The 23,410-nt window shown below is 41.7% G+C and overlaps 1 protein-coding gene across 1 annotated transcript in view; it reads left to right on the forward strand.

Moving 5' to 3' along the window:
- Positions 1–23,410, forward strand: part of DLC1 (DLC1 Rho GTPase activating protein) — a 381,496-nt gene that overhangs the window by 84,468 nt on the left and 273,618 nt on the right. Inside the window, exon 4 of the mRNA XM_032799001.2 lies at positions 4,452–4,592. Coding sequence (XP_032654892.1) covers positions 4,452–4,592 — 141 coding nt within the window. The remainder of the gene's footprint in view (positions 1–4,451; positions 4,593–23,410) is intronic.

Below are 23,410 nucleotides of genomic sequence, written 5' to 3' on the forward strand. Positions count from 1 at the left end.
TTTTGCAATTAAAAATAACCAATCTTAAAGAAACATGTTCATTTTAGCCAGTGTTTGGAACGAAGCTTTTTTCTAACAAAGTCATCTTCATCATTTCCATACAGTGCAGTTAGTAATATGCAGGAGAAAAATGGTTTTCTATTTTTATCTGAATCTTAGCATGTTGGCCAGTTGAAGAGTATGTAGTTAATAATATAATACAATTCATGTTTATATTCTGTTACTTAGCAAAAAGTTTGACAGCATATTACAGTTAAGCCACTTAAAATATAGAGGTGTTGAAATACCCCCAAATCATAAATATTTGCTTCTCTCTCAAAAGGGACAGCCATAATGTTCACTATTTAAAATAATAATAATGCTTTGTGAGATACTCGACTGGCAATTTTTTAACTCCTTCTTAGAAGAAACCAAATCCAAACTGAAAAAGAAAGTACAACACAAAACAACATAGCTACTACATATCTCTGAAATCTTTAATAGAAATGTTTTCAGTTTGAATGAGAGAATTTTGAAGACTTTGACTGGCTGTTAAATGTTTCCTGATGTCATTTTTTCTTTTTAATTTTATTTCTCTTGTTGAAATTCTATGCAATTTCAAGATTTGAGTGCAATGTAAAGTACTCTCAGATTTAATTATGCTCAAAGGTGCACTTCATCCCTGTGCAGAAGACCTGCCCAAAGTTCATGCACCCACTCAAATCCCACTTAAGCGATAGGAAAGTGGGATTTAAGCAGTACATGAGCTTTTGTGCAGGATCCCTCTGTGCAGAGATGAATTTCACCCACGGTGCTCAATCCCACTCCCCATGCAGACACTTGCAGAAAATCCCATTGACAATAATGGAATCAAAGTGGAGTCCAAAATTCCCATTGAAATTAGTGAGTGTAGAAATAGGGCCCCAAACTATCAAAAAAAATTATGCTCTATTCCCTTTAAATATAGCTGGCTCATGAATTTTCAAGGAGTTTTAACTGTATGGAAAATTTGAAGAGACATTATAAGTCATTTTTGAGCTAAAAGGAGACAGAAATAAAAGTCCAAATCAAGGCAATTTTTAATTAGTTATAACTGAAAAAAAGGCATGGTGTATGTTCTTCAACTTTGCAAAAACATTCTCCTCTGCTTTCAGAGTCAATCAGGGAATTCTGGGGCAAAACCACTTTTGCAGGGCAACGTTGCAGTCTATTAAGACTTCATAATGGCAGCTGGTTGAAAACTTAACTATTAGTAGGCTGCCTGTTCTCCATAAAAAACTTGTGATTGCTTAGAGGGGAAAAAGATGAGGGATAGAAATTAAGAAGTGTTATCTAGAATATTCTGAAAACAGGGAAATGTTTAATTCATTTCAGATAAAAAGTACATGTGTTGCCTTGACAATATAGATTCCAAGGTTAGAAGGCACCATTGTGATCATGTAATCTGACCTCTTGTATAACACAGCCCATTGAATTTCCCCAAAATAGTTCCTAGAGCATATATTTCAGAAAAATATCCAATCTTGATTTAAAAATTGTTAGTGAGGAGGAATCCATTATGACCTTTGATAAATTGTTCCAACGGTTAATGACCATTGTTAAAAATTTACACTTTATTTCCAGTCTGAATTTGTCTAGCTTCAACTTCCAGCCCTTGAATAATGTTATATCTTTCTCTGTTAGGTTGAAGAGCCCACTATTAAATATATGCTCCTCATGCAGATGTCGAACAGAGATGTCACTAGAATGATGTAACTGTTTAAGGCCAATGTTGCCTTTTATCTTCATAACCTTTTAAAACTGCTTTATTTTAATCTTTTGATCTTTTAGGGACAACTTGTGTGCTTAGATATCACATGTGTAACTTTCACTGATGTCCTTTAGGCTGCAATTTGCATGTCACAGAGGAGAATCTGGCCCTTAATGTTCCATTGTTCTCAGGGATTCTCATTATAGTGGGTTTACTATATGGTATGATAATGAGAGATCCATAATATCTATCATCCTGCTTTGCATTCTACAGCTGTCAGTTGTGGGGAGCCTGTTGGAAGGCAGCATGTAAAAAGCCCCAAATGGCTTCATGGTATACCTCTACTAGCCAAGAAAAGAATATGAGGCAGTGGGAGCACCTAGTGAGCTTTTAGAGATGGCTAAGTGTGCTCATTCTGATATGGCTTTGTAACAAGCTCTCTAGAGGCCTAGCAGTGCACCTGTTGGTATCCGAAAATGATTATGCAATGATAGATATGAAACTCAGAACGCATACAACATTTCCACAGGGTCACTGGCCCCTTAAGAGGGAGCAGGATCCAGTGTACCTGGGACTCACCAGCTGCTTCTCAATTGGACTTAAGAGTAGGCATCTGTGCCATATAAATGGACAGAGGCTGAAAGAGTGGGGAATCAGGAGGAAAGGGGCAGGTGAGAGCTGGCTGGGAGAGACAGAAAAGAGCAGGTGAGAGCTTCCTGAGGAGGGAAGGACAGAAACAGGAGCAGCAGAGGACAGCTGAAACAGAGCACCACTGGGAAGAACAAAAAGAGAAGGAGGTTGCTGGTGAGGACTGGTCAGAGTTGAGGAGTCCCTGCTGAGTTACAGCCAGGCTTACACAGAGGCCCATAGGAATAAGGGGAAGAACCAGCCTGATTCAGAGAAGCTGAGCCCAGAACAAGAGGGTTAATAGTAGAGGCTGGATCTCACAGACAGTGAGGCCTGAGCGAGTGGAACACTGTGGGAAGCCTTTATGCAGCAGGCCTAAATGGAGGTCTGTGGGAAGCTGAGCCCAAGAGCAAGCGGTTGGTCTTGGAGGGAAGTTCCCTGAACAGGGGCAGGACTCACAGACAGGGAGCCTTCTCACAGGAGATGTGACTTGGGGCTACTGCAGAAGTGGCTTGGGAGAGAACCGAATCTGGGAAATCACAGGTGGATGGCCTAGAGCAGGGGGTCTCAACCTTTTTCTTTCTGAGCCCCCCCCCCACACACACACACACACCCCCCATGCTATAAAAACTCCACACCCCACCTTTGCCACGACAACTATTTTTCTGCACATAAAATCTAGGGCCACCATTAGAGGGTAGCAAGCAAGGCAACTGGGGCCCTCACAAAGCTAAGTTGCTCAGGCTTCGGGTGTCAGGGTTCAGGATCCTGGGCTTCAGCCCTCTGTCGCAGGGCTTTGCCTTTCTGCCCTGGGCCTCAGTGAGTCTAAGGCCGGCCTTGCTTGGCAGACCCCCTGAAACCTGCTCGCGTTGCCCCAGAGGACCGCTGAGCCCCGGTGGAGAACTGCTGGCTGAGAGGGTGAGCCCTGGAATGAGAATAAGAGAATAGATTGGAGATGGACTCTTAGGAAGAAGAGTTGGAAATGGCATCCAGGGAGGTGGCATGGAAAATTGCTGTGAACCTGAAACACATTACTATCTACACCCAAGTGCAGTATAATATGGTGCAGCCCATTTGTCTTAGATGACTGAAAGCTTGATCATGCACTTCGATACACTAACTCATAGCTATCAGATTGACTTACCTGCATATGTGTGTGTCGAAGAACAGTAACTAATTTTACAAGATAATTCATGATGATGCTTGCCTTCAGAATGAAAAGAAGCTGAGCCTTTAGAAGGAGACAAAATATGAAATACTGGATTATTAGCATTATTCTGATACTGTGCTGTTTACATGTGATCATTGATTTCCTATAAACCTTAGTGCCTATGAGTATTGTGCAAAGTAGCATAAAAATCTTATTTCCAAAGCAATTGTTATGTTTACATTGTCTCAACTAGATGTTACATGATATTTTTAAAAGGATGTGTTTATTTCCCAATACACTATTTTTGTTGCATTCTTAAAATGTAAATATAATCCTTTGCCTGAAAAGTGAAGGCACTTTAACCAAAGACTGCATTTGGCAAATGCATCCCATACTAATTTAACAAAATAACAAGAGGCTGCACCTTTGAATTGCACAAACTGCTAAATGATGATGTCACCTCACCTGTATAATGATTTACAGATGTTCACTGAGCTTGCAAATGCTTCCAGAGACTGAAGTTGGGCCCAAAACCCAAGATACACAGGAAACACTAAACATAAGAAAATAATGCCAGACTTCTGCAACTCTTAGATGATTTTTTTTAACTCTACATCCTCCCATTTAGGGGAATAATAGCTTTGATGTTAGTGGTGATTTATAATTTCAGCACAGCAGCTAATGCAAACCACCTTCACTGAGAAGAATGGAAGCGAAAGACTGCACATGGGAGAGAACAAGGGGATGTGGGGAAATGTGGGATGTGGGAGAGAACAAGGGGATGTTTGCTGTTACCATACCGAATTAAAAATATATTGTATTTGGATATGCCTAAATAAACACTTTGTTATTTAGTGTTATTTATGTTATTTAAATAACATAGTAACCTGCATTAAACTGTTCCGTATTGATATGTACTAAAGAGATTTGTATCATTTTTGACAGGATTTGGAATCTGGCTCTGCAAGTGGAGCAGACATTGTTTCAATAAGTCACTCCCAAACACACTTGCCTCCTGATATACATGCTGCTGACCTAACATCTCCATTTCCAATGGCTGGCTCTGGAGCTAAACCCAAGGCTGGGGTGAGTTTAGAACAATGTTAATCTTATCATATATCCTCATTATTGGACAGAACTGATAGAGTTGATGTGCCACATTCTATACAGGCTGTAGAGCAGCATAAAGTCCCTAAGCAATGTATTGAAAGCTTTGAAATTGTCATAGGTTTCCCTTAGCATGTTTCCTAAAATGCAAGATGCATCTCAAAATGCATGTTGTGACATTGAATTCTTAGATGAACTAGAGGTTTGGTATTTAATTTGGGACTATGTGCTGATAATTGTTTGGCTTTCATGTAAAAAGACAAACCATAATGGAGACACATTGTTTGACTTTGGACGATAAGATTTACAGCAGCTGTAAGGAATATCTTCCTGTGGGATTCAGATTCCGATAGCATACGTTTACATAGTGCTTGTAGAAGATCAACATGGACAAGGGAGCTCACTAATTTGGGTGGCTGTCATCACAGGTCATAACACTACGTGGTGATGCAACATACCTTGTGGTAACAGGATGTCAGCAAGGAGAAATAATGAAGGGGACCCACAGAGAACAAAATTATCTGAAATGATTTCATCTGTGTGTGCAATGTGCAAAGCAATCCTTAGTGTTCCCTGCCCACATTTCTCCCTGGCTGGAGAATCTGTACTGATGCATATACACACAAGAATGGGAGAATCTAAGGGAGTGTACCTTGGCTAGTCTCAGATACCTAATGCAATTTCCTGTAATTTAGGTGACTGGCATTTCAGAAGAGAGATTTTTTTTTTGCAAAATCCATGTTAAATATTATTTGCCTTTCTCCCCAAAACATGGTGAGGTGAGGTCTTCTTTTTCTCTGCCCCTCAGAGTGAGGGGATCTGCTGAAGGCACAGACTTTCCTTTAGATGACAACAGATGGATAAGGGCCTCAGAGTTGGGACCCATCTTTTCACGTTCAGGTGCTGTTGCAGTTCCACTCATCAGAAAGCCTATGTACCCCAGAAACTCCCAAGCAAGGCACCAGCTCCTTCTGCTCTTCTCACTTCTTCAGTTTCTTCTGCCGGGTAAATCCTCACTTCATGAACCAGAGAAGTCTAGGCTTCTCTAAACTCTGTCATGGCTGGTACTGAACCAACCAGAGAATCTGGGCACCTTCACCAACTCTGTGGTAGACCCTTCCACTTCTCCCCACTGCTACACCCAAAGGTAATTGGGCTGGTGGAGAACTTGGGCCAAAACCTAGAAACAAAAAGTGACCCTGGTCCAAAACACAAACTTGTATACTTATTTTTACGTATATCAATACGTACTGCACTGTAATAGCAAGCTAACTAATGGCTCTTTATTGCTGCAGTTATGAAGGTTCCAGTAAACATTTATGTGGATTTAGGATTCTGTGCTTGTGTAAAAATAAATTCCCATGTAATTAATCATTTGAACCAGTGCATAGCTATAGCAAATAGAGGGCTCTGCACTTTGTCAATAATTGCATAAAGCACAACACAAGCATTTGAGCACAGTAAAGCAGTTGGGGGATGCAGTCTGAATGTCCCATTTCACCATTCCCCTGTTGAGAAGAGCAAGCATCAAAGACTCTCAAAGGTAATAAACAATTTTTTTCATTTAGATTTCACTACTACTATTTGGAGGTCTTTGAACAGCTAGCTTTCTGGTCAGCAGTGGTGCCGTGGGATAAACATCACTGGTTAGGTATGGTGAAATGTTAATTCCCCATTTAAAAGCTTTTGTTCTTTGATGACTTTGGCTCTGAGTTAATCCTGGACGTATCTAAGTAGTTCTTTTTCTGTGATGTGCGTTTTTAATGTGTACTTTTTGCAATGATTCTATTTTTTCTTTTGCTATGGAATATTTTTAAATATTTTAACATAGTGTATGTAGAGATGTATACTTCATATACATTTACAGAGTTGCAGCAGTCACTCCATATGTAAAATTAATTCTAAGTTTCCATTTTATTCAACTCAATTTTCAAAATCTCCCCTAAGTTTCCCTAAATGAAATCCCTCTTCCTGAAACTTTTCATCCTGCATCTCATTCCAGGGTTGAGGGTTTTTTCCTGAAAAGATTAGAAAATATGATCACACCAAGAGCTGTCAGATACTATGGTGATAGATTAGATAAATAAACAATGGATCCAGTCCCTGGTTATTTTCTCCTACCCCTCGGAAGGAGTGCAACCCCCAGTAGTGTCAACCTCTACCAGGTATGCTCTATCACTGTGGGTCTTGTACTTTCAGGATGTGCTAGCTGGGCACTCTAGCAGCCAGCAAGCATAGTGCTGATGCATACCATTGCACCAGCTGTCAGCTCATTGAGAGATTTGCCCCTCATCCTGCAACCTCTGGTTCTTAAAATCTGCTTTCTCTGAATCCCCTTGGGGAGGTGGGCGGAGGGAAATCCACCACCTCTCATCCCCACATACCTTTAGCCCCGGTGTTCATCTAACATCTAAACCACCCCTGACAGGGATATCCACCACTAGATGCTGTTAGCAAGATGCTTAGCTGGCATGCCCCATCCCATAGTGCACAGAAAGCAGTTAGAGCCAAGTGTACATTACTCCAAGGAACAATTTGGCATTGGTGTGTAACAAATGTGTCCAGCACCAGCTGGTTCAACCTTCCCAGAATAGTCACCAGGGATGTCTTTGTGCAGATGGTCTCCCCTGTGAAATCACTGGTGAAATAGCTCGTGCTGGCTGTTCTATCTATGGAAGTGAATGTTGTAATAGTTTGTTTTGTTATGGTAGCTGGCTGAGAATAGCTTTATTTTATATCTTATTTCCTGCTGTGGAAACTTAGTGAACTCTTTTTAATGGGGGCTATTTAAAAGGATTTATTTCCTTCTGGAGTAGTACTATTAAATTGCCTTAAGAATTGCAGGTGTTTATTTTTAGTAGGTACTGCTATTTACCAACAGCGTGTAAACAACGAAGCATGGCTACAATTAATTACTGAAAGGAATGGCTAAAAATAGCAGATATATTTTATGTTTTAGAAACTGAACATAAAATGTACCTAAACATTTAACTCTATTAAGGTTTTGCTATGTCTCTAAAATGAGGAAACCAACACATTTAACTATAATATATATTAGAAGCATATAAAACTACTAAAAATATTAGAACTAGGGATTTGGGTGTTGATCAACCACATCGGATTATATGGTCACTCTTTGATAACAGACAAATCCTGCTCTTAGATGCATTCAAGGAACTGACTTCACCAAGGACAGCCTGTATATTCAGAGCAATGCACCAAAGGGAGAATAAGGCAAGGAAGGATGATACAATGGCGCTTCACACTGCCTGTTTTACTCACAAATGTTCCCATTAATTACATGCAGACTATGGATGGCTGTAAATTTTCCACTGGAATGAAATTTCAATGAGAAACAGAAAAAAGTTGTTTAAAATATTCATGAAAAATTTCCAATTAGTCCTAAATAGGATTACTTCCATCAGTAAAGCAAGCAGAATTAGGCCCTCTATGGACTCAGTCTCCAAATGATTGTTTTCCAGAGCTGCAGTAATCACTAATTTATAGTACATTCATTTTTCAAAGTAACTTCAACCACCCAACCTTGCCTTTAACAATGAAATGACCCAGTGCAGTCTTTGCAACCAGTACCACAATGAGCTACTTTCAAGGCTGAATCCCCACTCTGGCACTTTGAGTCCAGAAGGTGAAGGCATACAAGGATTTTAAAAATTAATACTTGTGACTCCAGGCTTGTATTACACTCTCAAGGTTACAGCTTTTCCCTGACCTTGGTTTGGTAAATGCTGCCACCACCCAAATGCAAAAATCCCCCTTGGACCCAGGAAGGAGCACTTGGGAATTTCTCCCTGTGGGGCATCCTCAGGCTCTTTCACCTCCACCCACACCCCTCCGGGGAAGAGCTGAGAAAGAAAACAAAGAAAATTACATGTTGCCACCAGCTAATTAAACAACATGTGCACAAACCTCTTAGGACACCAAAAATCCAATCCTGTTCTTAAAGGTAAATTTTATTAAAAACAAAAAGATAGAAAATACATCTGTAACTTAGGCTTTTGCTAGATTTTAAAAGAACAATTCCAAAAATCAAACACCCAAAATAGCTTTCTTGGGGTTCAGCTTAAAGGTTACAAGCAAACAAAAGCATCAGGGGTTAGCACAGAAGAGTCCAGAAGCCAATAAGAAATAACCCTAATTGTGTCTTTTTAGACATTCCCTAATTTTACTTACAGATCTGAGGCTTCAGATAAGTAGGTTCGAGGTATGGATTGATAATTTATAATCATACCTGGGTTAAAGCTGCTTACAGCATTGCTGCTCCATGTCCCTGCAGCCCAAAGAGAACAACAGACAAAGGGAAAGTTTCTTTCCCCATTTTAAAAAGTTCTAGCCTTCCCGTTGTCTCTTTGGTCTGGTGCCCACTTCCTTTTCTTTACCTGGGGGGACTTTTAACCCTTTACAGGTAAAGCAAGCAAAGAACAGCTACAAAAGAGGGATGTTTTGTTACACCTAACTGGCTGGTTCGGTGTCCGTAAAAGGGAGCTACCCCCGCTTCATTTATCACAAATACATACAGACTTCAGGAGGGCTCCCACTAGGCACAGGAGTCTACTACACAGATCTCCTAGCAGAATCAGATCCTAAGCCTGTGTTATCCAGATGAAGTATTTACAAATTCGTCATTAATCTACATAATAAGATATCAGAAATGTCACCCTAAAACCTAAAATGTCCGAGTCAGTGTGTGGTGATGGAAGCAGCGAGGAGAGCTCTTTTTGTTCAGAATATCACCAAGTTGAATCATCGGCGGGTTTTGTAGTCTGTTACTTTCCATTTTTTAAGTTCTCAGCCATTTTGACTTTACAAATTATATCCGTGCTGTGTATAGTTAAAATAAGAGATGTATCTGTGCTATGCCGGGAGTCCTAGACCATTGTGATATCAGAAGTAACTCAATCATCACCCCAATTTTACAGCTAATTTACAAGATGCAATTTCATTGTATGAGGGAGACTGCACAGATGGTGGATTACTTGGCCTAACTGTCAAACCCTTATACCCAAATGCCAGTTGCACAAATGAACACATCTCCCAGCACAACCCCGCATAGATACAAATCAACACAACCGCCCATATAACGCAAACAGCAATAACCCCAAACACACAAAGCCCCTTATCACAGCACACACCCCTCATTTGCCATCTGCACAACTCCACACAACTCTCTCAGCACAACCCATACAACAAATCAACACAACTATCATAGAATCATAGAACTGTAGTGTTGGAAGGGACCTCAAGAGGTCATCTAGTCCAGCCCCCTGTGCTAAGGCAGGACAAAGTAAACTAAGACCATCCCCGACTGGTGTTTGTCTAAGCTGTTCTTAAAAACCTACAGTGACAAGGATTCCACAACTTCCCTTGGAACCCCAGTCCAGTGTTTACTATCCTTATAGTTGGAAATATTTTTCCTACCCTAAATCTCTCTTGCTGCAGACTAAGCCTTTACTACATATTCTACCGTCAGTGGGCATGGAGAACAATTGATCACCATACTCTTTATAACCACCCTTAATATATTTGACTTAATATATAATGATCAGGTCCCCCCCTCAGTCTTTTTTCCCCCAAGACTAAACATGCCTAGGTTTTTTTTCCCCCAACCTTTCATCATTTATGTTGCTCTCCTCTGAAGTGTTTCCAATTTGTCTACATGTTTTCTAAAATGTGGCACCCAGACCTGGACATGATACTGCAACTGAGGCCTCACCAATGCTGAAGTACAGCAGCACAATTGCCTTTCATGTCTTACATATGACACTTCTGTTAATACACCCAAGAATAGTAGGTTTTTTTGCAACTGCGTCATATTGTTAACTCATATTCAATTTGTGATCCACTATAACCCCCTAGATCCTTTTCAGCAGTACTACTATCTACCCAATTATCCTCTATTTTTTATTTGTGCGTTTGATTTTTTTCCCCCTTCCTAAATGTGGTAGTACTTTGCACTTGACTTTTCTGAACTTGATCTTCTTGATTTCAGACCCATTCTCCAATATGTCAAGATCATTTTGAATTCTAATGCTTTCCTTAAAAGTGCTTGCAACTCCTCCCATCTTGCTGTCATCCACAAATTTTATAAGGATACTCTCTACTCCATTGTCCAAGTCATTCATGAAAACATTGAATAGTACTAGACCCCTGTGGGACACTCTAGATACATCTTCCCAGTTTGGGAGCAAATTGATAACTACTCTTTCAACCAGTAATGCACCCATCTTCTAGTAATTTCATCTAGACCACATTTCCTTAGTTTGCTTATGTGAATGTCATGTGGGGACTATGTCAAAAACCCTACTAAAATCAAGACCCCACTAGTCCCCTGTGACCAGAGCGCTGGCTAAAGCTCTATCTCCATTACCACCAATTAGGTTCCCCAGAGAAGGCCTGATTGTTCAGAGCTGTGTCTGATTACTAGGCCAGACTGGTTAGGAGGTTAAAGAGCTAATTAGTCCATTAACAGGCAAGTGGCTTAAAAAGAGCACAGGAAGGAAGTTCTCAAGAAGGAATGGGGGAGAGACAGAAAGGAGGAGGAGGAGAGCAACTAGAAGAGCCTGAGAAGGTGAGTTGTCTGACTAGAAACACCTCAATCCCCTGCCCAGAAGAAAGCTGGTGCACAGTACAAAGGAGGAGATGCATTGATTTGTATAGGTGGATGGCCTGAGACAGTGTAAATAAAGTACATGCTGGTATTTACTAGCAAGAAGGTCTCAGAGCGGTTTGTATTTGTGGAAGAGGTGGGGTAGTAGGCATCCCCTCAAACATCACTCTGAAGTTTAGAACGTCTCTTGAGTCAGGATGGAACAGTTGAACTGCAACAAGCATGTCTGAGAGTTCTTTTTGTTTAGAATACCACCAAGTTCAGTCATCACAGGACTTCATGATCTGTTACCATCCAATGTAAGTTCTAAGCCATTTTTGGCTTTTTTACACACATGACTCTGCAAATTACAGCCACGTGACAGCACTGGCTTTCAACTACTAGTAAGCATTAAAATTCATAAAAACAGATAATGAGAGCTCAAAAACCTATTCAAAGAGACATTTTTGTAAATGAACATTTAAACATTCATGAATTTTAATTCATGAACTGTCAAGAAATGTATGCTTCTTTCATGAAAAATAAGCATCCAAGATATATGTATCTTGTAAGACCAGATTCACTGTTACGCTGCTTGTCACTGTTGCCTTGTACATCAAGAAATAGTTTAAATGATTCTGCTAAATCCAAGGAAGTCCAGTCCTTTCCCAACCAGGGAATTCTTTGGACTTGATAAACAGCTTTCTGTTGTGCTATCAGTTCTCAGTATTTTAGGACCAAATTTCCAGGTGCATTTAGGCATCAAACAACTGTGTTAGAAGTCACTGTGTCTTTGTTTTTATTTTGCCTTTTTACAATCTTGATTAATACTTTTCAGAAAAAAAGATTGGCAAGAACAATAGAAAGACGTATATATATATTTCATAGTATCGCTAATTTTCATACCAGTTGAACAGCTCACTGGACCACGGCCCATCTAGTGTCCCCATGTTGAAGGGTCAAAAATTCACAAGGGGAGTCATTGAGAAAGAAATAGTTTTGAAAAAGTGAAATGTCAGGAGTGCACAATCACACAGAACACATGTGACAAGTCTCCAGGCAAATCTCTAATTGTGAGCTCTGCCTTTAGGATTTGTTTCACTCTGAAATCACACTATTATTCATTCCAAATCTGACACTACCAGGATGGTGAGCATGGTATAAATCCTGTAATAAATAATAGTAACTGTATTAAAATGCATTCCAATATATTTTTTTCTATTTTTATGCTGAAACATTGGGTAAATTCCTGAAGTTTTATTTACCTTTTACTCAGTACTCACTCAGACAGAATTCTCATTGACTAAATAAGCTGGATGATGGGGAGAGAAATATTTGTTATCTTACTTGTTAGCTGACTGAAAAGTATGGTGCCTTTAATAATTGAATGAGAGTTTGGACTGATTAGAAGTGAATAGGGACTTCAGGATTTGGCCCAGGAGGAGTGGAATAATCATTTCTACCATCTTTCATTTCCACACAAGAATATCTTAGTGGGGGGAGGGGAGAGACAATTCCATATCAGCTGTCCAGTTGCAATACGTCAGTCACCTACCATGTCCATTTACTATGTCATAATAACTGTCAATCATGTCGTAGTGAACTACTGCGATCAGTTATGTGCTTCTTATATGTATCTCTCCTGAAACCCTTTCCTTTGATGTTTTTTTTTTTATCTTAGTCCCCAGAAGGAATTTGTGCACTGTTTGTTTGAATATAACTTCCTGTATTAATTCATCAGGATTTCTAAATGTAATTTTTTAAAGCTGAAGGGAAATGAATGCTCCTAATACTCTGCTGCCTTAATGCTGTGTAATCAGCTGCTTTCTGAAGTATGCAATTCAAAACAAATCTATGAAATCCCCAAATATATGGTAGCTGAGCTCATTTTAATGCAAGAGAAAAATAAGCTGCTGCTAGGATTAGGACCAAAAATCCCGAACCCAAATTTGACATCTGAGACTTCTACGCTGCTTATTAATAATACATGACTCAAAAGCTTTCAGCTACTGGGAAACAGAAGCTTGTATTTGTGAAAACCAACATGGCAATAGAATGTTTGCTATAAAATATAGGTCCTATATAGCCTATAGGATACACAGACCAAGATTTTACAAAATAAATGCCTAAAGTTAGGTTTTTAGGACTGTATTTTGATGCCCAAATAAGTAGCCTGGTGTTCAAAGTGAGTATGCAACAGCTCCTGTTCCCTTTCAGACACCCAGTCTTACCTGAGATGGATGTGTGTTTATAAATATATGGATATGTTTATCTGTTTTCCATTTTTCTTTCAAACTATTTTATGACTTGTGTATATGCAAATTTTAAATGTTTTCTTGTTCGTATCACAAATGCTTAGTGATCCACAGAAACAGTAAATAGAGCTGATAGCTTAAAATTGTCTTCCAATAGAATATCAGTTTGGTAGTGATGAAAATTGTTTTATAAAAATGAGAGGTTTAAGACTTTAGTAGTAACAACTGAATTTTAATTAAACTTTTCAGTCTGGTAATGTGTTCAGTTCATTTGTACACTGAATGCTGCCATCTACTGCTTAAATCATGAAAGCCATTGACGTTAGTAAGAGGGCATTTGAAGAAAAACAAATTCACTTTGCACTTTCAGACATTTATACTGAGCACACCATTCTAAAGTCAGATTTATAGCATTGTATTGTGATTCTAGTCCTGCTTGTCTCACAAATATTCCCATTAATTACATGCAGATTATGGATGGCTGTAAATTTTCCACTGGAATGAAATTTCAATGAGAAACAGAAAAAAGATGTTTAAAATATTCCTGGAAAAATGTCCAACTAGTCCTAAATGGGATTACTTTCATCAGTAAAGAAAGCAGAATTAGGCCCTCTATGGACTCAATCTCCAAATGATCCTAAACTGAATACTAGGAGCTGAACATTGTGCACATGGAACTCAGAGTTGGCATTTTTTTGTTCAGATCAGACATTTTATTTGTACAGTAATTAATTCCATTGCCACATTACAGAAATCATATTTCTGACTCCAGAGAATGAATGTTCTCATGTCTCTGTGCAATAAGAAACTGGTGTAGTTTCACAGTAGTAATCACTGAACTTTGTGTTTTTTCATCTCTCAAACCATTTATGCTGGTTTGCAGATGAATTTCAAAATGATACCAATCAGTTCAAACAACAAAATAAACCAAGGCCAAAATGTTCAGATTTCAGGGTGCCTAATGGTAAGCACTTAAGTTAGGGATAAATATAAATTTAGGTGCATCTTATCTGCCATAAGCAAGGTTGTCTGGCTCCAGGAGGGGAAACAAGATTTGCCCCCAGCTATAATTTGACATGTTTATTTGTTACAGATGGACGAAAGTGGGAGGGAGGAGATGACTGGGTATTGCAAAATCTCATCAGTAGAGTTTGCTTTTGCAAAATCAAATCAAGAGGTAGTTTGCATTTCGCACTCTATTCAGATCTCCGGTGTTTAGGGATGGGAAGCTAGGCTCTTTTGCCTCACAACTACAATTTAGATTAATGTGGAATTTTTTATTAATGTTTATGGTGTTCAGGTACCACAGTAATGGGTGTATTAGAAATAGAATGAGAGAGATTGGTTTGTCTTTTCTACAAAGAGAGCATACTTATATATGTTGGTCTAGAAGCTACTTTTTGGATATTGCTACATCCTATCAGGTTGGAAACAGAATTCAAAAAACTTTAGGCCAGATTAACTCCTATGGGTGCAATGGGGTTACAGTTTATATCCTGCTGCACCAAAAGGGAATTATTTTTGTCACCTGCTTGAACTGGAGGAGGGCAACTGGGCTGCATAGAGAGAAGCATCTTCTCACTGTCCTGGCTGTGCCCTCTGTTATGCCATCCACACCCACATATGGGACTGCACCAGCCAGTTTAATGGCCTCTAGCAGAGCAGAAGTAGCAGATGGTTTGTACTGTTGCTTTTCCACTCCAGGCAGACTTGGTACTGAGTGAATTAATCTCCTCACAAATCATCTTCATATTTATTTGTTTGGTCTTATGTCTTGATTTGACAAATATAAACCCTAGAATCAGTGATCCCATTAGAACAACATGAAATTAAATTCACCCAACATTCTGCTATATAGCGTGCATTAAAAATAATTCAGGCTGATTTATTTCATTTAAAACCAGAAAATCCGCTGTATTGTTCAATGATAGATAGCAGATGCAGAGGAAGTGTCTTCCAGGGTCCCTATAGTATATATCACCTGTATACAACTTTAACTTCAATTCCATAACTTTCCTCATTCTGCCGTTTTCTCTTATAGTCCCAGCTTGCAAATAGTTAACTAGGTTTTCTCACATTTGCAGGATCAAGACCTTACGTAACCACCAAGAAACTCCATCGGCATAAATAGTAATGGGGACACAGGATGTTCCTGTCTGGTGTCAAATTGCAGTGGAAAAATATTCTGTATCATACGATTATACCTGAACTATCAAACACATTCACCCACAACAGTATTCTGATAGGTAAACCTAGCCTTGAAGCTCAATAACAAAATCCCAAGATCCAGATGTCTCTGATGAGGAGAGATGGCCTATTCAGTCTTCTTTAAGCTGCCTTTTCCTGCTTTAAAATTGCTCACCAACTTGCATTGCGTGAAGTTAATTTGTCTCCCTGTCTCACTTGTTTATAGGAGATATTTTTGAAGTGGGAACCAAGACCAAGGACAGGGCTAAAGCAGTGAAATGTGAGGAATTTAAATCTCCCATTGGCGATGGTATAATATTACTTCATTTAACAACAGATTTACTTGAATGCCCATATCAATCTATGGGAACAGTACAGTGCTTGTGCACCTCTAGGTTTTGGCCATTCCTTCTTCCCAGAAATATTTTGCAGTAAGTGGAAAAATAGTCTATGATTTTCACTTCTTTGCTGAATACAAATATCCTGATTGAAGGAAGAACACTTGGAGGCAGGAGGCAAAGTGTAAAAGGCATGGAAACTTTATAGAGTTATTCACATGTTGAATTTTGGTTTCAGTCTATACAATTGGAGGGGGGAAGTTTCTGTAGGTGTCTTAGTATCATGAACATTACACCAACTGGGTCTTCAGGGCTGAACTATAAGCCAACCTACACGCCCAAGAAGAAGAATAAGGGGGCCTATAAAGAGCCCCTTACTCCTATTTGTGGGCTACCCACCTGTGGAGTCACAATGTATCAGAAGAGCAGTCATCCTAGGGCCGCTATACCTGCTTCCACACAGGCAGGGGGAGTGGGTAGACATGGAGTGGGAAGAGCTGTAGATGAGCTGGCAAGGTAGGGGAAGTAATCTGCCAGAGAAAGGGCTGGTCCATCTTACTTCCCCTGTCATTAACTGCAGAAAATTTTAAAGGAGGCCATCAGAAGTTTACCAAACAAGTGTAAACCCCCAAATGCAGGTATATGAAGAGATAGTTAACTCATCATCCATTGACTAATAGGTAACAACTATACTCTTTGTCATACATACAGTACAGCATTTTAGGCTTCATCTCAGGATTGCACTATAAATGAAAGCCACATGTCCCTCAATGCCAAATGAATTTCTAGTGTCTAGAAAAATTGTTGATGAAATTGGCGCCACTTATTTATTTTGCTTTATTTTGCCTGGCATACTGTAGCTGTACTTTGATATTGTGACACCAGCCTGCTAAGCAACTTGAGTCCAAAATAAATGTGGTGTTTCCAAGCTTCTGCAGGAAAAATTAGTTGTTTGGTGGATTCGTCCTGAATCTCAAAGTTCCCAAATGAACTAAATAGAAGATGACTAACATTCACAAAACTTCAGAGAGTAGGAAGGGGCAGGGCAAAAGAGTTTGTACTATTTCTAAAGCTTCTCTGCCATTATTTCCAATGGGAAAGGAAACAAAGATTCCTCTCCCAGACAGCATTATTTTTCTATCTGGCATTGTAGGGGTAGATAAGTAATTCTGGGGAAAAAAAATCTCAAATATTAAGAAAATCCCAGTTGAAGCGTTAACCCTTCTGTGCCTGTGGATGGCTGAGCTGTGACCAAGCAGTAAGTTCAGTGAACTGTCATGGACACAAGCATCTTCTTACTGATTTTATGGTTTTTTATTATTTGTATTACAGTAGTGCCTAGGGACCAACCGAGAACAGGACTCCACTGTGCTAGGCACTGTACAAACATAGCAGTAGATAATGCTTAACTGGGGAAAAAAGTCAACTTTGAATACTGATTTGAGGTAAACTTAAACCTAGGGTCAGGGATCCACAGCGGAACCCAAAACCAACTCATTTCCTTCAGCTGATTCAGCTAGTGAACCTGGCCTCTTGACTGGCAGGCACATTCTTAAACCCTACAGCAGCCCTGGCTCTCTAGCTGCTCAACAGTGTTCCACACCTGCAGCTGTGTTTCTGGTCCTGCCCTCAGCTTCTTCCTTTCTCCTGCTCCTTGTTCCTGGCTCTCTCCCCCGGTTTCCACTCCTGGATCCTGCCCCTGCTCTGACTGATACTCCTGCTTTGACCCTCAGCTCCTGATTCCTGGCTGTCAGCTCTGGCTTGCTCCATGGACTTGGTAACTTAGTTCCTGATTTGGGGTCTGTCCACTACACCTGCTCACCTCTGCTCCATCCATTAAGTCAGCTTCCCTCCCCGACCATTAGGCAAGACAACCCATAGCTCAGTCCTTGACAGTTTGAGTAGCCCTCCAAAACTGAAGAGAAGATGACGCAGAGAAAGACTGAGAGGGGACTGCCTAGGCTGGCCTTTCTATAGTTTACCTGTTGGATGCCATACAGACTGTGCAAGGGCAGATTGGCACTCTGTAGGCCCAGTGTGCAATTCTTCAGGCCCCAGCCTCTCTGTCATTATTTCAAGTGGTAAAGAAACCAAAGATTCCCCTTCCAGACAGATTTGATGGGGATCACAGGACCTTTAATGAATTCCTGAACCCATGCTACCATTTGTTCCAGATGAGGTCACAAATTTATCCCATCACCAGAGCCAAGGTGGGCCTAGAAGTGCTAGCCTCGGCATCCCCTTGCAGGAGCAACCTAGTCCCCTCTTGGGCAAGTTAAAGAACTTTATGCAGGCCGTGGCAGACATCTTCAACCACTGAAACCAGACACACTCAGAGTGAATGCTTCAGGCCCTCGTACAAGGTCACCAGATGATTACCAGCAATGCTGCAGAATACTGTTGCCACTCAGCGGACACAGAATGTAATGGGACCACACAAGACCACCATTTCCAGCTTGGTTTGAGTGATGAATGAACTGGACCAGACAGAAATCTCAGCCAGTTTGAGTGCCCTGATTGACCTTAGCGTAGGAGTGGATAGCTCAGTATGGGAGAAGCATCTGGAAAAGAAGGTAGTGCCCTGACCTTATTCAGGTTCAGTCAAACCTGCCTGAACCTAGCCCCCTGCTGAACTCCTGCAACAACTATAGCCCATGCAACTCAGCATTGTCCAGCCCCACCTTTCTGATGCCAAAATGAACCAATGCTGCCTTTTCTGGATCGGAGTGGGTCACTATGCCTCAGGTTGCTCAGCAAAATATGGTATTTCCCAGCCAGGAAACACCAAGACCAAACCCTGAATGAGGGTACCAGATGGAGACAGTGTAACTCCCCTCATTCTAGCTTACAACCTTGGCACCACTTCACAAGCACCCTGTCAGTGTTGACTCTTCACCCTACTCACCTTCGGTTCCTGTTCTGCTTAAGACATCTGGCCACAGTGGGAGACTACCTGGAAGCCCTAGTGGACTTTGGAGCATCTAGTAACTTTATGGACCTATAATTTGCACAGCAACATCATATTCCAACACGGGTCAAGCCCATCCCGGACCACATCGAGATGGTTGACAGCTGCCTCCTATCTTCCAGCCCTGCTGGTGAGAAACAGCTCCTCTAGAAGTTGCCACCATCCAGGACCAGCAGAAGACCTTAAAGTTTGGCCTTGTCCATTCCTCCAGCTTCCCGGTTATTTTCTGCATTACTTGGCTAATGCCAATGACCCTTACATCTGCTGGAGCTCTGGCCCAATCAAGTTCACTTTCCTGCACTGTGGTGAGTCATGCCACCTCAACCTCAGTCTGGGGGGAAAAAGTTACCCCCTTCTTGTACCCATTGAAGTCTTCTATCTAAGACAGACTAAGGCAGGGAGGTCAGGAGTGGCCTTTCTAGCACCATCCAGACTGTCTCCTACTCCCCACTGCCCACCGACTACTATGGCTATACTTGCAAAATACCAGGATCTGTCTGATGTTATTGACAAAGGGAAGGCTGATATTTTGCCACCTCATCAGCCCTATGACTAAGCAAAGAGTTCATTCCTCTCCTCCAGTCCCCAGCCGGGGCTCCAATCACCAAAGACAGTTCCCTATCTCTGTGTATTGACTATCAAATTCTAAATAAGACAACCATCCAAAACTGGTACCCCTTACCTCTTACCAACAAACTTTTTAAAAGGCTCTGCCCCACAAAGATCTTTACCAAACTTGACCTATGTAAGGATCTAAATCATATTCAGGTTAGGGAGAGAGACAAGTGGAAAACTATATTCTGCTCCCTCTTTGAGCATTTTGATTACACTGTGCCATTCAGATTACATAATGCCCCTGCTACCTTCCAACATTTTGTAAATGATATTTTCAGGGGCCAGAAATGAAGAGTTCAGGGTGTGGGAGGGGGCTTCAGGTTGGGGCAGGGGGTTGGTGTGCAGGGCGGGGGGTGAGGGCTCAGGCTGGGGATGAGGGGTTTTGGGGTGCAGGAGGGGGCTCTGGGCTGGGACCAAGGGGTTTGGAGGGCAGGAGTGGGATCAGCACTGGGGCAAGGGGTTGGGGTGTGGGAAGAGGTCAGGGGTGCAGGCTCCAGGCAGCACTTACCTCAAGCAGCTCCCGGAACCAGTGGCATGTCCTTGTCTGGCTCCTGTGTGGAGGTGCAGCCAGAAGGCTCTGCGTGCTGCCCCATCTGCACCCCCACAGCTCCCAGAAGCAATGGCACGTCCCCCTGCTAGCTCGTACGTGGAGATGTGGCACCGGCCAGGGAGCTCTGCATGCTGCCCCATCCTCTGTGGTTTGCAGCCAATAGGAGCTACAGTCCCATGCTTGGGGCGGAGGCAGTATGCAGAGCCTCCGGGCTTCCCCTACATGTTGGAGGGGGGACATGCTGCTGCTTCCGGGAACTGCACAGGAGCTGCACGGAGCTGGACAAGTCCCTGACCCTGCTCCCCAACAGGAGTTCAGGAGCCAGATTAAAAGGTCTGACAGGCTGGATGCGGCCCGCAGGCTGTAGTTTGCCCACCTGTGGTCCAGACAAACAACCTTGGGAACCTGAGGAAAATGTTCATGCCCCAAACCTACTATGGGATTTCTACAAGGCCCATCTCTACAGACCCAGCCTGAGGGCACCTGGAAGGCACCCCATAAGTAGGAGGGTACTATCACGGACACACAGCTGTACCCAGACCCAACTCATTGCTCTCAGCTGATTCAACTAATGTACCTGGTCTCCTGATTGTGCCTGCTGGAGTCTTCAGCATTTTGTAAACCCTGCAGCAGCCCTGGCTTCTCAATAGTGTTCCATGTCCCTAGCTGTGATTCTGGTCCTGCTCCTGCTCCTGCTCTCAGCTCTTTCCTTGTTTCTGCCTCCTGATTCTTGTTCTGGGATACCAATCCTGGTTCCTTGTTTCCACTCCTGGCATGCCCCTGCTCTGGATGATACTCTGGTTCTGACCCTCAGTTCCTGATTCCTGCCTCTCAGCTCTGTCTTGCTCCCTGGACTTGGTACTTGACTTCTGACCACCACTCCATGGTGTTATGTGTGGTGGGCACCCCACCACAAAGATAAAAATACTTTAAACACAGATTGGGATACTTCTCAGTGTCACTGAATGAATCCGAGCTGGACAGGACTGGTTAGATGAGTGTCAACTTGTGGAGGAAAAACTAGAATATTTTACAAGGAACTGAATTGATTTCTGACATCTATTAAATATAGCATTTCTTCTCACTGGAAACAAGACAGAAGTTCAGTAGATTACTTTACGCAACATTTTACTGATATATTCATGTACAAACATTTTGGTAAGGAATTATTCATTTGTACACGTATGGATCAGAGCGAATTAATCTCTGGTAGACACAAATTTGCATGTCCTCTGTAGAAGTCTTTTATAGGGCTACATCCCAGCATAGTTCTTGTTTAGTACTAGATGCCTCCTTCGTGTTTCAGTTCTTATAGAGACATAATTTCAGGCAGAATTGTCAAAGCCAAGCATTATTGGGAAATTCATTTAATAGAGAAGCCTGATGTCTCTTGCGGAAACATCTTGCTACTTCACCTTTCTGTTGAAAGATGCATTACACCAGTTATTACTATTAACACAATGTACTCTTATAACTCTGACATTGAGAGGAAATCATTATGGAAGCTATTATTGGGTGAAATTCACCCTGTGCAGAGGGCTAGCACAAGGTCTATGAACCATTAAGTTCTGTCTCAGAGTAGGGCTTAAAGTGGAACTTGGTGAATAGCCCTTCTGCTTGCCCCTGCACAGGAATAAAATTCATCCATAATGAAGAGCATGAAAATAGAAACCTTGTAATGAACCTGCTGGCTCATTACTGGGCATTGTGTTAACCCCCAGTTCAGCATCTGGCTAACAGGGGATTTCATAACCTCCAGAGAACAAGAAAAGCAAGTAGCATCAGAGATCAAAGGGGACCTGTCTCAGGCAGGAGCGGCCCTGTGGTTTTTGGCACCCTAAGTGGAGGTCCTTCTGTGCTCCCGGTCGTTGGCAGCAATTCTGTGGCGGGGGGGTCCTTCTGCAATCCTGGTCTTCGGGGCACTTCAGCAGCAGGTCCCGGAGCGAGTGAAGGACCCGCCACAGAATTGCCGCCAAAGACCTGGAGAGCGGAAGGACCCCCCGCTGACGAATTGCTGCCGAGGGTGGCAAAATGCAGCCCCCCCAAATCCTGGCGCCCTAGGCGGTCGCCTAAATGGAAGCGCTGGCCCTGGTCTCAGGACAGAGTTGGAGGCTTTGTATGAGCAGTAGCTGCAGAGGGAAGGCTAGATTACAGGAGCAGGAGGGTCTGAGAGCTGGGCAGAGACTTATTGCCAGGGAATCAGCAGTAGCCGCAGAAGGAAGAAACAGGGTTGCAGCATGCAGGCGCAAAACTAATGTGCAGGGGTCCCAACAAAGATTATTTTATTTACTCTGTACTAGACTGCCCTCAGGGGCTGGGTTGGGGAACTGTTGGTTTATCTTTGCTTTCAATTACAAATAAGTGATGCCTAGGATAATTGCAGCTTTGATTTCTGACAGCCCTAGTAACGGAATCCTTTGCTACTTCTGAGTGCTTCAGAGACCCCAGTAAGGGCTAGAGTCTGTCAACTACAGTTTCCAGAGCACCTACAATGCTCGCATCTGAGCTCTTAGTATCCTTGAAGACGATACTCATTACAGGTCATTTAAAAATGAGGGTAAAAGACTTTAGAATTAGTAAAACTGAAGTTGTTTTATATATTATCAGACATGGAAATTATGTCCATGTTTAACATTGGAAAATCTAGCTCTTGTGGTGTAAATTACACCCACATACAGATATGTAATTTACACCATCATTCACACCACCAATGAGTTTGGCCTGCTGTCTTTGTTGCACTCCCTCACCATTATGGTTAAGTTGAATGTGCAAACAGGTAAGTGAAATGTACTGGGTTTGTGATCTCTGAATTGAAATGCATCAAGCAGAGAAGGAAAATATAAAAGCCCGAGGGAAGAGGGGCAATTAAAAGAGACTCAGAAGACATAGGACATGGGCTCAGTGTTGAATTTCTTTCTCAGGCAAACTTCTTATTAAAATCAATGGAATTCTATTTGAGTAAAAACGTCAGAATTGTGCCCGTCGCAAGGAATGAAATAAGGTAACACAGAATGAAGAACGTCAAAGACACTGTATTTGAATGGGACTAAGGGGGAAATGTAGACACACAGACATTACCACAAGAACACGTGAGGGAGATAAAGCACAAAAGTAGAAGAAAAGAAAGATAACACATGAAGAGGAAGAAAGAAAAAGTGTGTCATGGTATCTTTCCCCAATCTGAACCTTAGAGTCCAAAAAATTGGGGTACCAGCATGAATTCCTCTAAGCTTAATTACCAACTTAGATCTGATAAGCTGCCACCAATCAGGACTTGGAG

Source organism: Chelonoidis abingdonii, chromosome 5 (assembly GCF_003597395.2).
Source record: "Chelonoidis abingdonii isolate Lonesome George chromosome 5, CheloAbing_2.0, whole genome shotgun sequence".
Classification (NCBI taxonomy): domain Eukaryota; kingdom Metazoa; phylum Chordata; order Testudines; family Testudinidae; genus Chelonoidis; species Chelonoidis abingdonii.